This window comes from Chiloscyllium plagiosum, unplaced genomic scaffold (genome assembly GCF_037043375.1).
Source record: "Chiloscyllium plagiosum isolate Xiang-an unplaced genomic scaffold, Cpla_swu_hap1 HiC_scaffold_24, whole genome shotgun sequence".
Taxonomy (NCBI): Eukaryota; Metazoa; Chordata; class Chondrichthyes; order Orectolobiformes; family Hemiscylliidae; genus Chiloscyllium; species Chiloscyllium plagiosum.
Genome location: NW_028270162.1, coordinates 17,011,342 through 17,027,185, shown reverse-complemented (window position 1 = coordinate 17,027,185; position 15,844 = coordinate 17,011,342). Strand labels below are relative to the sequence as shown.

Here is a 15,844-nt window from a genome sequence, read left to right as displayed (position 1 = left end):
TGTGGTTGCAGGGGAAGGTGCCAGGAGTGGAGGTTGGGTTGGTGGGGGGTGTGGCCCTGACGAGGGAGTCGCGGAGGGAGTGGTCTTTCCAGAACGCTGATAGGGGAGGGGAGGGAAAGATATCCTTGGTGGTGGGGTCTGTCTGAAGGTGGCGGAAATGACGAAGGATGATACGATGTATCTGGAGGTTGGTGGGGTGGCAGGTGAGGACCAGTGCGGTTCTATCCAGGGGGCAATTGGAAGGGCGAGGTTCAAGGGCGAAGGAGTGGGAAGTGGAGGAGATGCGGTGGAGAGCATCGTCAACCACGTCTGAGGGGAAATTGCGGTCTTTGAAGAAGGAGGCCATCTGGGTTGTTCGGTATTGGAATTGGTCCTCCTGGGAGCAGATGTGGCGGAGGCAAAGGAATTGGGAATATGGGATGGCATTTTTACAGGGGGCAGGGTGAGAGGAGGTGTAATCTAGGTAGCTGTGGGAGTCGGTCGATTTATGGTAAATATCCGTGTTGAGTCGGTCGCCCGAGATAGAAATGGAGGTCTAGGAAGGGAAGGGAGGAGTCTGAGACAGTCCAGGTAAATTTGAGGTCAGGGTGGAAGGTGTTAGTAAAGTGGATGAACTGTTCAACCTCCTCGTGGGAGCACGAGGTAGTGCCGATACAGTCATCAATCTAGTGGAGGAAAAGGTGGGGGGTAGTGCCAGTGTAGCTGTGGAAAATGGACTGTTCCACATATCTGATGAAGAGGCAGGCATAGCTGGGGCCCATGTGGGTGCCCATGGCTACTCCTTTGGTTTGGGGGAAGGCTCCTCCGCCCTTGAACCCCGCCCCTCCAATCGCCATCAGTACAGAACCCCACTGGTCCTCACCTACCACCCCACCAACCTCCAGATACATCGTATCATCCTTCATCATTTCTGCCACCTCCAGACAGGCCCCACCACCAAGGATATCTTTCCCTCCCCTCCCCTATCAGCGTTCTGGAAAGACCACTCCCTCCGCGACTCCCTCCTCAGGTCCACACCCCCCACCAATCCAACTTCCACTCCCGGCACCTTCCCCTGCAACAGCAAGAAATGCAAAACTTGGGCCCACACCCCCTCCCCTCATTTCCCTCCGAGGCCCCAAGGGATCCTTCCATATCTGTCACAAATTCACCTGCACCTCCACACACATTATTTACTGCATCCGCTGTGACCTCCTCTACATTGGGGAGACAGGCCGCCTACTTGTGGAAAGTTTCAGAGATCACCTCTGGGACACCTGCACCAACCAACCCAACCGCCCGGTGGCGGAACACTTTAACTCCCCCTCCCACTCCGCCAAGGACATGCAGGTCCGCTGCACCCAATGTGATCTCCTCTACATTGGGGAGACAGGCCGCCTACTTGCGGAACGTTTCAGAGAACACCTTCTTGACCTGCAATCTTCTTCTCGACCTCTCCGCCCCCACCCCCTCTCCGGCCTATCACCCTCACCTTAACCTCCTTCCACCTATCGCATTCCCAACGCCCCTCCCCCAAGTCTCTCCTCCCTATCTTTTATCTTAGCCTGCTTGGCACACCTTCCTCATTCCTGAAGAAGGGCTTATGCCCAAAACGTTGATTCTCCTGTTCCTTGGATGCTGCCTGACCTGCTGCACTTTTCCAGCAACACATTTTTCAGCTCTGATCTCCAGTATTTGCAGTCCTCACTTTTTCTCAAGTGAAACTGGATAATGCATGTGGTTAATACAACTGAGACCTGATTTGTCAATGGAAAAGCGCAGCAGGTCAGGCAGCATCCAGGGAACAGGAGAATCGACGGGCTTATGCCCAAAACGTCGATTCTCCTGTTCCCTGGATGCTGCCTGACCTGCTGCGCTTTTCCAGCAACACATTTCCAGCTCTGATCTCCAGCATCTGCAGACCTCACTTTCTCCACCTGATTTGTCACGTGTGCTTCGGGCAGGTGAGGGTCCTCATTGGGTGCAGACATCGGAAATGTTTCCCAATTTTCCCATTTTAAAATGATCAGGCATAAAGTCCTGATTACCTATGAAATGAAAAGTGGGATTCTGGAGTATTTAGTTCCCGAATCAGCTCTGAGGTCAAATTAGCAGCCGGGGTCACATCCCTAAAGCATTGTTCAAGAAATGGTTGCCTGATAAACTTTCTCAATGTAAAAGACTGAACTCTTCATGAATGGTTGGTAATCACGTCTAATATACAATAATTATTAATGATAATTTGATTATTTATTGCCATGTGATGTCATTTTGATAAGAATCACTTTTGTTACTGTTTCTGTCTCTCCAGTAGCTGGGCTTGTTGGTGAAAACTTCCATAAGCTCAAATTCCTTTCTTAAACCCCTCCACTTCTAAGTCTCTTTCCTCCATTAAGCTGCTCCTTAAAACTCACACTGTTATCTCTCCCAGTAGGTGGTGGTGTGGTTCATCGCCACTTTCTGTTTGACATTCCTTTTCTGATATTTTACCTCACTGAAGATGCTATATAAATGAAAGTTGTTTGTTGTTTTTGAATTTCTTTTGCAGAATCGTTATGAGATGTTAGCTGTGGAACCAATTAATGAATTATTTCGTGATAAGTGGAAGAAGTTTGCAGCTGTGTCCTTCTACCTCAGTGTTGTCTCCTATATCACAGCCATGGTCATATTTACCCTCATTGCCTATTATAGGCCTTCTGAAGGCAAAGTAAGTGTGAGGTGGGGCCTGTTTTTCAAGTGGTGACCTGTCTGTTCCAATTTGCCTTATAATTTTTCATGGACTGAGGTGCCCATTCATTTGAGTGTGAAGGCCCTTTAATTTGTTTTTGTTCCATACGACCATTTAAAGGGGTCAATTTGTGGATGGGAACTTTCTGGTTACTGAATGGCTTCAAGGGAACAGTCGTCTGTTCTCTGTCTCCTTTCAGTAATTCACTCCCTGCCAATCTATTCATCTTGAATCTCCATGAAGTGTCTGATAGTAGACTCAGATTCAAAAGAGAATCAGCTATGCATTGAAAATGGAGACATTTGCAGTGCTTTGAAGAAAGACCACTGGAGTGGAACTATTTTGTATTCCTTCAAAGAGTTGACACAGGTATGATGGGCTGAATGGCCCTCTTCTGTGTTCTGAGAATCTATGTTGTACCTGGAATCCAGTATTGGCACCTGAGGGATTGGGGGACAGCAGATTGCTTCTGACTGGCCACTAATAGGGGCAAGATCCCAGAATATTAGAATCTGGTTGGTCCTCTCAGTTATTGGTGTCTACAACATCCAGTGAACATTTAGCTGTCTGCTCTCTGCCTAGACCAGGAAGTGAGCAGAGTGGTGAACTGAGCTTGTGACCTTACTGTTCTATGTCATTAAGGAGCCGATGCTTTGCTCTAGGCCAAACTTGGGTTTTTCCGCTTAGCTGTCAGTACAAAACGAGCTAACAGCACATTGAGCTGAGCTGCAATTCCCTGTAATCATACTATCGGAGTAATTATTCATAGCTGCCTCTGCAACTTTGCCTTAATGTGGTTAGCAAATTTGATAGAGGGGATGGTGTAGAGTCTAGCCAGTGTGCACACTTACAAGTAATGTGAGGGCAAATATTGTGTCAGCTTTCATAAAAGGTCAGACTAAATGTTAAAAATACATTATGTTAGCAACTCTAGCATGAGGAGGTCTCCTTGCTCCATTTATCTTCACACTACAGAAGCAATCACAGCTGTTTCAAATGTGCCACCCAGGAAGGGGCTTTCCACAGGGGGTGAGGTGAAGTTGGGGGTTGCAGAGAGGTAATCAGAGTGAGGACTATCTTGTGAAAATTAGGCTCATCTGCTGGGCCTGGTTTCTCTCTCACATTCAAGCTGCAATTGCCATTGCATTAACTGTGGTTTGTGGGCAGACTGGTGACACCACAAAAGGGGGAGAAAATGTATGGAACAAAGCTGGTAGTCACTTATCAACACTCTCTCGAAGTACCTCTCAGCTCCTGTTTCAGGCTTTGAAGCCTGCTTGATCACTCACTGGCTTCATCAGGGATTCTCTCCTTCTAATCTAGAATGGTGTGTTGCTTCCCTGGTGCCAGGATCAAGGATGTCTCAGAGAGGGTGCAGAAAGTTATCATGGGGGAGAGGGGCCAGCAAGAGGTCATTGTCCACATTGGAACCAATCACATAGGAAGGGAAAAGGTTGAGATTATGAAGGGAGATTACAGAGAGCTAGGCAGAAATTTAAAAAGGAGGTCCTTGAGAGTAGTAATATCTGGATTACTCCCGGTGCTATGAGCTAGTGAGGGCAGGAAAAGGAGGATAGAGCAGATGAATGCATAGCTGAGGAACTGGTGTATGGGGAAGGATTCACATTTTTGGATCATTGGAATCTCTTTTGGGGTAGAAGTGACTGTACAAGAAGGACGGATTGCACCTAAATTGGAAGGGGACTAATATTTGCTGGAGATTTGCTAGAGCTGCTCGGGAGGATTTAAACTAGTAAGGTAGGGGGTTGGGACCCAGGGGGACAGTGAGGAAAGAGAACAATGTGAGACTGGTACAGTTGACAACAGAAGCGAGTCAAACAGTCAGGGCAGGCAGGGACAAGGTAGGATTAATAAATTAAACTGCGTTTATTTCAATGCAAGGGGCCTACAGGGAAGGCAGATGAACCCAGGGCATGGTTAGGAACATGGGACTGGGATATCATAGCAATTAGAGAAACATGGCTCAGGGATGGGCAGGACTGGCAGCTTAATGTTCCAGGATACAAATGCTACAGGAAGGATAGAAAGGGAGGCAAGAGAGGGGTGGGGGGGGGGGGCGGGGGGCATTTTTGATAAGGGATAGCATTACAGCTGTGCTGAGGGAGGTTATTCCCAGAAATACATCCAGGGGAGTTATTTGGGTGGAACTGAGAAATAAGAAAGAGATGATAACCTCATTGGGATTGTATTATAGACCCCCTATTGTCAGAAGGAATTGAGACACAAACTTGTAAGGAGGTCTCAGCTATTTATAAGAAAAATAGGGTGGTTATGGTAGGGGATTTTAACTTTCCAAACATACACTGGGACTGCCATAGTGTTAAGGGTTTAGATGGAGAGGAATTTGTTAAGTGTGTACAAGACAATTTTGTGATGTAGTATGTGGATGTACCTACTAGAGAAGGTGCAAAACATGACTTACTCTTCGGAAATAAGGCAGGGCAGGTGACTGAGGTGTCAGTGGGGGAGCACTTTGGGGCCAGTGACCATAATTCTATTAGATTTAAAATAATGATGGAAAAGGATAGACCAGATCTAAAAGTTGAAGTTCTAAATTGGAGAAAGGCCAATTTTGACGGTATTAGTTAAGAACTTTCGAAAGCTGATTGGGGGCAGATGTTCACAGGTAAAGGGACGGCTGGAAAATGGGAAGTCTTCAGAAATAAGATAATGAGAATCCAGAGAAAGTATATTCCTGTCAGGATGAAAGGAAAGGCTGATAGGTATAGGGAATGCTGGATGACTAAAGAAATTGAGGGTTTGGTTAAGAAAAAGAAGGAAGCATATGTCAGGTATAGACAGGATAGATCGAGTGAATCCTTAGAAGAGTATAAAGGAAGTAGGAGTATATTTAAGAAGGAAATCAGGAGGGCAAAAAGGGGACATGAGATAGCTTTGGCAAATAGAATTAAGGAGAATCCAAAGCATTTTACAAATATATTAAGGACAAAGGGTAACGAGAGAGAAAATAGGCCCCCTCAAACATCAGCAAGGCGGCCTTTGTGTGGAGCCGCAGAAAATGGGGGAGATACTAAGTGAGTATTTTGCATCAGTACTTAATGTGGAAAAGGATATGGAAGATATAGACTGCAGGGAAATGGATGGTGACATCTTGCAAAATGTCCAGATTACAGAGGAGGAAGTGCTGGATGTTTTGAAATGCATAAAAGTGGATAAATCCCCAGGACCTGTTCAGGTGTACCCTAGAACTCCGTGCGAAGCTAGAGAAGTGATTGCTGGGCCTCTTGCTGAGATACTTGTATCATTGATAGTCACAGGTGAGGTGCTGGAAGACTGGAGGTTGGCTAACGTGGTGCCACTGTTTAAGAAGGGTGGTAAGGACAAGCCAGGGAACTATAGACCAGTGAGCCTGATACCAGTGGTGGGCAAGTTGTAGAAGGGAATCCTGAGGGACAGGATGTACATGTATTTGTAAAGGCAAGGACTGATTAGGAATAGTCAACGTGGTTTTGTGCCTGGGAAATAATGTCTCACAAACTTGATTGAGTCTTTTTGAGGAAGTAACAAAGAGGATTAATGAGGGTAGTATGGTAGATGTGATCCATATGGACTTCAGTAAGGCATTCAACAAGGTTCCCCATGGGAGACTGATTAGCAAGGTTAGATCTCACGGAATACAGGGAGAACTAGCCATTTGGAGACAGAACTGGCTCAAAGGTAGAAGACAGAGGGTTGTGGTGGAGGGTTGGTTTTTAGACTGGAGGCCTGTGATCACTGGAGTGCCACAAGGATCGGTGCTAGGTCCTCTGCTTTTTGTCATTAACAGAAATGATTTGGATGCGAGCATAAGAGATACAGTTAGTAAGTTTTTGCAGATGACACCAAAATTGGAGGTGTAGTGGACAGTGAAGAGGGTTACCTCAGATTACAACAGGATCTTGTCCAGATGGGCCAATGGGCTGAGAAATGGCAGATGGAGTTTAATTCAGATAAATGTGAGGTGCTGCATTTTGGGAAAGCAAATTTTAGCAGGACTTACATACTTAATGGTAAGGTCCTAGGGAGTGTTACTGAACAAAGAAACCTTGGAGTGCAGGTTCATAGCTCCTTGAAAGTGGAGTCGCAGGTAGATAGGATAGTGAAGAAGGCGTTTGGTATGCTATCCTTTATTGGTCAGAGTCTTGAGTACAGGAGTTGGGAGGTCATGTTGCAGCTGTACAGGACATTGGTTAGGCCACTGTTGGAATATTGCATACAGTTCTGATCTCCTTCCTATCAGAAAGAGGTTGTGAAACTTGAAAGGGTTAAGTAACGATTTACAAGGATGTTGCCAGGGTTGGAGAATTTGAGCTATAAGGAGAGACTGAACAGGCTGGGGCTGTTTTCTCTGGAGTGTCAGAAGCTGAGGGGTGATCTTATCGAGGTGTACAAAATTATGAGGGGCACGGATAGGGTAAATAGGCAAAGTCTTTTCCCTGGTGTCGGGGAGTCCAGAACTAGAGGGCATAGGTTTAAGATGAGAGGGGAAAGATACAAAAGAGACCTACAGGGCAACTTTTTCACACGGGGGTGGTACGTGTATGGAATGAGCTGCCAGAGGAAGTGGTGAAGGCTGGTACAATTGCAACATTTAAGAGGCATTTGGATGGGTATATGAATAGGAAGGGTTTGGAATGATATGGGTCGAGTGCTGGCAGGTGGGATTAGATTGGGTTGGGATATCTGTTCGGCATGGACGGGTTGGACCGAAGGGTCTGTTTCCATGTTGTACATCTCTATGACTCTATGACTCTAATCTCTTGCAGCCTCCTTACCCGTACACAACAACAGTTGATTACTTTCGAATGGCTGGGGAAATTATCACTGTCGTTACTGCCATCTTCTTCTTTTTCACAAATGTAAGTAGAGGAAAATAGTTTGTTAAGAATTCAGTAGCGTTCAAAGGACAAATCAGACTTAATCTTCAAGGACCATGAACCATATATTTCCAAACAATGTTGTCTTTATGGTTTTGATAGGAAGGCTTTAGTGAATCTAATTGTCCACAGTTTTGAGTAGTGGTGGACATTGTGTTTCAGAGTGCCAGTGCCTGTCCTGTAGGCCATAGGGAAAATCAACGTGGCTGCCCATCTCACATTTGAAACATTGCACATTGTGGAGAGTGCTGAATGAATGCCAATATTTTCCCAGTGGGTATGTAGGGAAAACTAGATGCCAACTTATCCTGAGAGATTGTCCCATGTGCCCACCAGTGAATGTCTTCGGGGTGGCAGTGAGAAAGGTATTTGCAGAAACTACTTTTTTACACCTTTGGATGGTGTGTAATGTAGAAGGGAAGAAGGGGAAGAGATGAGGAAAACAATGGAAAATAGAGAGCATCTTGTCCTACTAACAACCACAAAAAATCTAGATATTGTTGAATATAAAAAGAAAAGGCTCAACATCTGATAGTACAGTGGCTGATGCACCTAACCTGTGATAATCACCACACCATTGTTATTTTGTTCCTCAGTCTTGCCTCCTTCTTTTGAGTTGGACTGGGCAAACACTGGGCCAGGGATGACCAGGCTGTATGCGCCATCCACTTGCTTGTATTTTACAGCCAGGGTTTTTGAGGAAGAACCTAGGACTGAGTCTGCCTCTTCCTATTGCAGGAAAGGTGATGGCTGATACCGTAACTGAGACGATCTAACTCTGTAAAGACCCATGTGTCACTTGGGATCTTGTTTCTTGGGTCATTGAGTTTTGGCGGTTGCTCCTGCGAATTCAGGAATTTCCCTGCAGCCAGGAAAATAGAGCCACTTCCTGGCAGTGCACAGCGCTGAAATTCTTTTACAGTTTTGAAAATATACATTCATAAATATAACAACTTTTCTACAGTATCTTCATGACTTGATTCTAAATATATAATGCTAAACATTATGAAGTAAAGATGGAGAAATAGGGCCATATGATATTACTCACAATATATGTTTAAGAATACTTTGTTTGTTTTAATATAAAATGTGTTCATTTATTTGTTTTGAAACACAGAACCAGTCGTGTGCAAAAACTATTGCATCAATGAGGCATTTCAAAGTTTCAAAAGATAGATAAGGATTTAATTCATCCAGGATCCTCCCTTCCTGAACTTTGCTGACTTGTCCAGCTCATGTTAACAACCTCCCAAGAGACTGAAAATTATCCATGCACATGGTGCACATGCACACACAGAGAGAGGACAGCATTGCTAAGGTGGAAAGGGACCCTCCATAATGGATTTAAAATGTTTTTAATCTGCTGCTATTATTGGTGTTTTGTGTATAGTTGTTGGTGCTGCAGGATTAAAGTGATGTGAATGCATTGGAGACATTACAGAAGTGATTTACAAGAATGTTTCTCAGAATGAGGAACTCTGGTTACATGGATAGATTGAAGACAGTTCTCCTTAGAGGAGATTTCAAAATTATGAGCAGGTTGGGTAGAGTAGTTAGGAAGAAACTGTTCCCACTCAAAAGGATTGAGAGCTGCATGGCATAGATTTAAATTGATTTCCTAAAGGAATAAATGGGAAAATTCTTTTTCATTCAGTGTGCAGTTAGGGTTTAGAATGTACTGCCTGGAAGTGTAGTGGAGGCAGGTTCAATGAAGGCACTTGAGAGGACACTGGACAATGATTGAAATAAAAATAAAGTACAACTTTATGGGCGACAAAGCAGAAACTTGGCCATAGGCAATGCTGTTCATTTGAAGAGCCAGTGCAGATGTAATGGGCTGAATGGGCCCCATCTGCACTGTTAACATTTCGATGATTCTGCATGAAAATAAGTAAAAATCTTGCTTCCATTCCACAGGTGAAGGATTTGTTCCTGAAGAAATGTCCAGGAGTGAATTCCATGTTTATTGATGGATCTTTCCAGCTGCTTTAGTAAGACCTTCCTTAATTCCTTAAAAGTTAACACACTGTTCAGGTTATAAAGTGCTCACTTTGCTAAAAAAAAAAGAGCCTATTACTTGTGCCTAAGTATCATTCACAGTCACTTGCATTTACAATGAGGTTGATGTTTCTTATGGCCGTGACTCACATACACAGTTGACACTGCTTTTCTCCATGATAGCTCTGTACAGTAGTTTATTTGTGCTGTAATACAAGAGCCTAAAATTCAATTTTTAGAAGCAATTGTGTGATGTTTACAGTGCAACTGGGCCTCCATATTAATTCCTATTTATTCAAACTATTGGAAATACCAGTAGAATGTTGTGATATTTCAGATCTGCCGACAAGTAAACAATCTTGGCTGGATCATAGTAAAATCAACTTCTTTGTGACAGAAGGAAAACTTATGAATGATTGATCCTGTACAGAGGCATCAATGATCTGCATCTAACTCTTTGACTGAATAAATCTCAAATTCTTAATGTAGAGCCATTAGGAACATATTATTCTGGACTGCTCTTCTTAAGGGTGATTCTTGAAAGGTAGTGCAGGACACCTTCTAGCATAGGGTTTGCAATGTAAGAGTAAAGAGAGCTTGGTGCAATTGTATAGGGCTTTGGTGAGACCACAGCAAGAGTCCTGTGTATAATTTTCACTAAGGAAGGATATACTTGCCTTGGACTTGGCGGCCTGAAAGTTCACTAGATTGATTCCTGCAATGAGGATTTTCCAAGAGTGCTTGAGAGGGTAGATGATGAAAGGCTAGTTCCCCTGGAAGTAGGGGTAAAAATCTCAGGTTAATGGGTCAGCCATCTATGACTTAGATAAGGAGAAATTTTGTCACTTGGTGGTCAGGATTGAGGGATGTTGGGGGGTGGTTTACGAATCTTTGGAATTCTCTACTGCAGAGATGAGGATGCTCAGTCACTGAGGATATTCAAGATTGAAATGATAGGTTCTTGGATGCACAGGGAATGAAGGAATATGAGGATACAGCAGCAAAGTGGAGTTGAGATGGAGGGTCAGTCAAGATCTTACTCAGTGACTGAGCAGTTTCAAAGGGCTGAATGGCCTAGTCCAGTAATTTCTTATGGCCTTGTGCTCTTAGGTACTGGGAAGACAAGAAATGAGCATCGGATTGCAATTGGAATGATCTTGGGTACTTGCAGTATGGGAAGTTTACAAATGTGGAAATTAAGGCACATGTATGTAACAGCTTTTAAATGAAATCCCTGGGCCTGTGAGTCAATATAGGAAAGGATACAGGCCCAGGTTTTTCACAACCTCCTTGAATTGAGGAGGATTCTGGACATGATGCACCCTGATAAGATGGAGTTTAATTCAAATAAATGCGAGGTGCTGCATTTTGGGAATGCTAATCTTAGTAGGACTATACACATAGTGGTAAGGTCCAGGGGAGTGTTGCTGAACAAAGAGACCTTGTAGTGCAGGTTCAAAGTTCCTTGAAAGTATTGTCACAGGTAGATAGAATAGTGAAGAAGGCGTTTGGTATGCTTTCCTTCATTGGTCAGAGTATTGAGTACAGGTGTTGGGAGGTCATGTTGCAGCTGTACAGGACATTGGTTAGGCCACTATTGGAATATTGCGTGCAATTCTGGTCTCCTTCCTATCGGAAGGATGTTGTGAAACTTGAAAGGATTCAGAAAAGACTTCCAAGGATGTTGCCAGAGTTGGAGAATTTGAGCTATAAGGAGAGGCTGAAGAGGCTGGGGCTATTTTCCCTGGAGCGCTGGAGGCTGAAGGGTGACCTTATAGAGGTCTACAAAATTATGAGGGGCATGGATAGGGTAAATAGGCAAAGTCTTTTCCCTGGGGTCAGGGAGTGCAGAACTAGAGGGTATAGGTTTAGGGTGAGAAGGGAACGATATAAAAGAGGCCTGTGGGGCAACATTTTCACACAGGGGGTAGTACGTGTATGGAATGAGCTGCCAGAGGAAATGGTGGAGGCTGGTACAATTGCAACATTTAAGAGGCATTTGGATGGGTATATGAATAGGAAGGGTTTGGAGGGATATGGGCCGGGTGCTGACAGGTGCGACTAGATTGGGCTGGGATATCTGGTCGGCATGGACGGGTTGGACCGAAGCGTCTGTTTCCATGCTGTATATCTCTATGACTCCATGACTCTATGTCATTTACCTAACGAAAGGTTTTGGGGGCATCCAGCGATGAGTTACACAAGTTTGGAGCACACTGGCTTCTTCAGGCCTCAGGAGATGATGGGTGAAGTGGTTGGTGGATTTGGGTGGTAAGAAATACTCTGGTGGAGGGAAGGGTAACCAATGTTTGTGGAAGAGCTGGCATTCAAGTGTTGCCTTAGAGCTCCCCCTGCTGGTCTCTGGATATCAGCTGGCTGCAGCCTCCAGCATTGAAAGAACATGGATTACCTTTTACCCGAAAACAGCCAGTGAGGGCTCACAGGTAAGTGAATACTTGAGTAGTTTGTTGTCTCTGCTCATTGCAAATTATATAAAGAAAATAGTCTTAAGGTGGACAATGCTAGGTAATAACATAGTTATTCAGATGCAGAATTTGGATGGATGTAGTATTGCAAGGGGGCCCAAACTTTGGTTGGGCAACATGGCATCTTGGGAGACTCAAATATTCCATGCATTTCATCTTACATTTCTGGTACTAACAGGTCATCAGTTTAATATTAAACTTGAAATTCTTCCATAAGACCACAAGATGCAAGAGCAGAAGGAGGCTGTTCAGCCATTGAGTCTGCTTTGCCATTCAGTGAGATCACAACTGATCCTAAAAATCCTCAACTCCACTTTCCTGCTTTGTCACCATTACCCTTAATTCACTTGCTGATTAAAAATATCTGTCTGAGCCTTCAATATACTTAACAACACAGCTTTGACAACCCACAGATTCACAACCTTCTGAGAAAACATTTCTCCTCATCGCTGTCTTAAATGTGCAAACTCTTATTCTGAGATTGTCTTCTGGTCTAGTCTCTCCCACAAGGGGAAACAACTTTTCCACATCTACCCTGTCAAGTCCCCTGAGAATCTTACATTTCAAAAGGTCATCTCTCATTCTTCACTCCTAAATAGGGCTACAAATTCTAAACAACAATCGTCATAATATTAACTTACAAAATTCAAACAAGATGTGACAACATGTTAGAACTGGAGCCCAGGTTGAAAGGTAAGGTCTCGGATGGGTTGAGGGGTCACGTGTTTGCTGAAGCACCTTCCTGCAGTGTTGGAATACATATTGAGAGAAACATTGTATTACTATCTAGAAATGGGAGTGTTGCTGAGACCCCTGCTCTCAGTTCACACATCAAAGAGGCAGTGCTTCGGAGAGTGTGGGCTAATAATCAATCTGTCTGCTTATCCTTCTGTTGACCAAGTCCCTGTGGTGCTCCTGTGTTGCAGTTTTATTTATTCCATCCTGGTGTTGGTGTCGGCGGGACTGTACTTGGCTGGTGAGGAGTCCTATCTTGCTGTAATGGTGTTTGCTCTGGTCTTAGGCTGGATAAACACACTGTACTTCACCAGAGGCCTGAAGCTAACAGGGACCTACAGCATTATGATACAGAAGGTATGTGTAATGATCGAATAAACTTTGGAATGTGCACGTTTTCACAGAAAAGACCAGGAGAGTTGACAAGCTAATCCTGTATGGCGCTGTACAAAGACATCCAATTTGATCTTGAACATACTTTGCGAAAGAACTAATTCCCTCGCTTACACGTAGCCTTCTAGTTATTACTTTTTTATCTTGTCAAAAGCCTTGAGAAGTTCCATGGCATTATTTTGCAGCCTCCTTTTGTTGTTCAATGAGAACAAGCCCAATTTCCTTGGAGTGAGTTCAGAACATGGATGACAAGATTAAAATTTGAGTCAGCTAGTTCAGGGATGACTTCAGGAAGGAGAGTGGAGATTTGGAACCCTGTCCTTGCATCAGGACTGCTGTTGCTGCTGAGAGTCAGTTTGAACACTATCAACACTGAGATCGATAGTTCTTTTGTTAGGCAAAGAGTATAAATGGATAGGAGGAAAAAGCATTTGTTTTAGCATTTCCTCATACACCTTTCTTCCTCGTGGGGAGATATTGGAAAGATTCCTTTGTTTAATATCAGCCTGTTAGACTACATAATAAATTCTAGTGTGGGACTTGAACGTGGAGATTCAGGTCCAAAACCCAGGAAACCACTGCCACAAGACCACCTAACAGTAACTGGAGTTAAGACATGAAACTGATATGATCTAATTAAAAAGCAGAACAGGCTTAAGAGGCTGAATAGTCATGTCCAGTTCCTATACTCCTTAAGTATTCCCCATACTGTAGATTTCTTTTACCTGAAATCAATATCCATTCTCACCTCTCAAAGGCAATGATCTTTCAGAAAATATTGTTGCCTATCCCTAATTGCTTTGAATTGAGTGGCTTGTTTGGCTATTTCAGAGGGCAGCTAAGATCCAACTACAAGACATGAAAACGCCTTTAAACACTTTTATCTGGTATGACCATTGACTTGCATGTTATTCTGGAGGATTGATTTGTGATACAGTCATGCCAACAGCAAAGGTTCAAATCCTGTAGTGGCTGAGATTACCATGAAGGTAATTAAGAAGCAATTTATGAAAATTATAAAATGACCATTTAAGCACACATTCAGCATGAACTGTCACAGCCTCTGGTAAAACTAAGCAGAATAGACACTTCATATTCAGGGTGTAATGATGCTGCTCCTTTAACAAGGTGATGTTGTCCTTGGCTTTTTTTTTCAGAGCTAGTAAAAGACACAGACTCCAGAAACTCTAAGTTTGAAGGGTTTTAAGACCAATTTGATTATAGCAAACAGATACTGTCTCAGAAAACACTTGTATAATGAAAGCAGAATAGCCAGTTCTCCCAGCTCAACTTTTCTCTGGTTTGATTTGGTTTTAGCAGTCTGGCTATTCACTGAAAGCAGTCAGGCAGTTTTTATGGCTGCTGATCTAACAAACAGCTACATGGAAGAAGGTGTTCCCTGCTGCCACCTCTCTCTCCTGTAAGACCCTGTGTTTGATTTTACCTTTTGTGCCTAGGGGTGTTTATGGGAATTGTTGCAAGTATTTGGAAAAGCATCATTAAATTGGTATAGTCTGTTGGGTTTTGGGATAGGTTAAGTTGTTCTGTATTCGGTTATCTTGTTTGTTTCCTTCGGTAATCTTGCAAATAAATTCTGTTTTGTTTAAAACTAGACAAGTGATTTGACCAGCTACATCTCTCCTAGAATATCCACTATACACCTACTTAAAACAACTAGCAAAGTTAGGGTCTGGGCTACTTCCTTGAAATGTTTTGTGGGGGTCTGGTTCATAACAAGGAGCTGATAAACGTTTAGTGGCTTCAGGATTCTGTATGATGATTTCCTGGGCACTGAGCCTGAGTGAATTCTGGATATCATTTTGGGCTGGGACCATTGTGACCAGAGCCCACTCACGGTTAAAAGTTTGGATTCATAGTCTCTTTTAATGCCTATTGTTAATGAACATTGAGGAACTGGAGTGGTGCCCAGGAGATCCAGACACATTATGGGGAGTGGCCTCATTTACAATGCCATTTAATGTGTTATCTTTCAGTGTCACCAGCTGTGTTGCCAAACCTCCAGGATTATCCAGGAGTTCATGGGAACTAAAGATTAATCACCAGACATTGTTTTATCAATTGAAGAGAAAAAATGATTGGGACAAAGAAGTGGAATTTTAAACAGGAATGTGAGCAGGCCAGTTATGAGGAACGAGATTGTCCTCCAGGAATGTGACTGGACACTGTTGGCAATAATAGCTGGTACATTAGACATGAAGTCAAATTTGACCTTCTGTGCGTGATGATGAGGGCCAGTGTCTGGTGTACTTCAACACAGCAATCATCCACTGGTACATTAACCCTTTGGCTTTGTGAAGGAAGAGCTGGTAGGAAATTACGAGTCTGTAGAAGGGATGGATAAAGAGATTGATTTGCGTATATTCTTGGTTTTTCTGGCACAGAATCAGCTTGTCTCCACGAAACCTGAGCACATCAAAGTCACTTTCAGAAGAAACTATCAAAGTTTTTCAAAGTCTCAATCTTGGCTTTGAAACATGCTTGTTTGAGCAAACCACTTGTTTTAGTCTTATCGGACTTTGTAGCTATGCTGACCCCTGTAGTATGCTCCAGAAACTGCAGTCACATTTACAGAATATCACACAGGAGCTGCTTTCCTTTATAACTTC

At 43.6% G+C, this 15,844-nt stretch overlaps 1 protein-coding gene across 1 annotated transcript in view; it reads left to right on the top strand.

Moving 5' to 3' along the window:
- The window catches only part of trpv4 (transient receptor potential cation channel, subfamily V, member 4), a 121,273-nt gene that overhangs the window by 92,176 nt on the left and 13,253 nt on the right, over positions 1 to 15,844 (top strand). The window contains exons 8-11 of the mRNA XM_087999938.1: positions 2,528 to 2,686; positions 7,495 to 7,587; positions 9,523 to 9,596; positions 13,016 to 13,181. Coding sequence (XP_087856064.1) covers positions 2,528 to 2,686; positions 7,495 to 7,587; positions 9,523 to 9,596; positions 13,016 to 13,181 — 492 coding nt within the window. The remainder of the gene's footprint in view (positions 1 to 2,527; positions 2,687 to 7,494; positions 7,588 to 9,522; positions 9,597 to 13,015; positions 13,182 to 15,844) is intronic.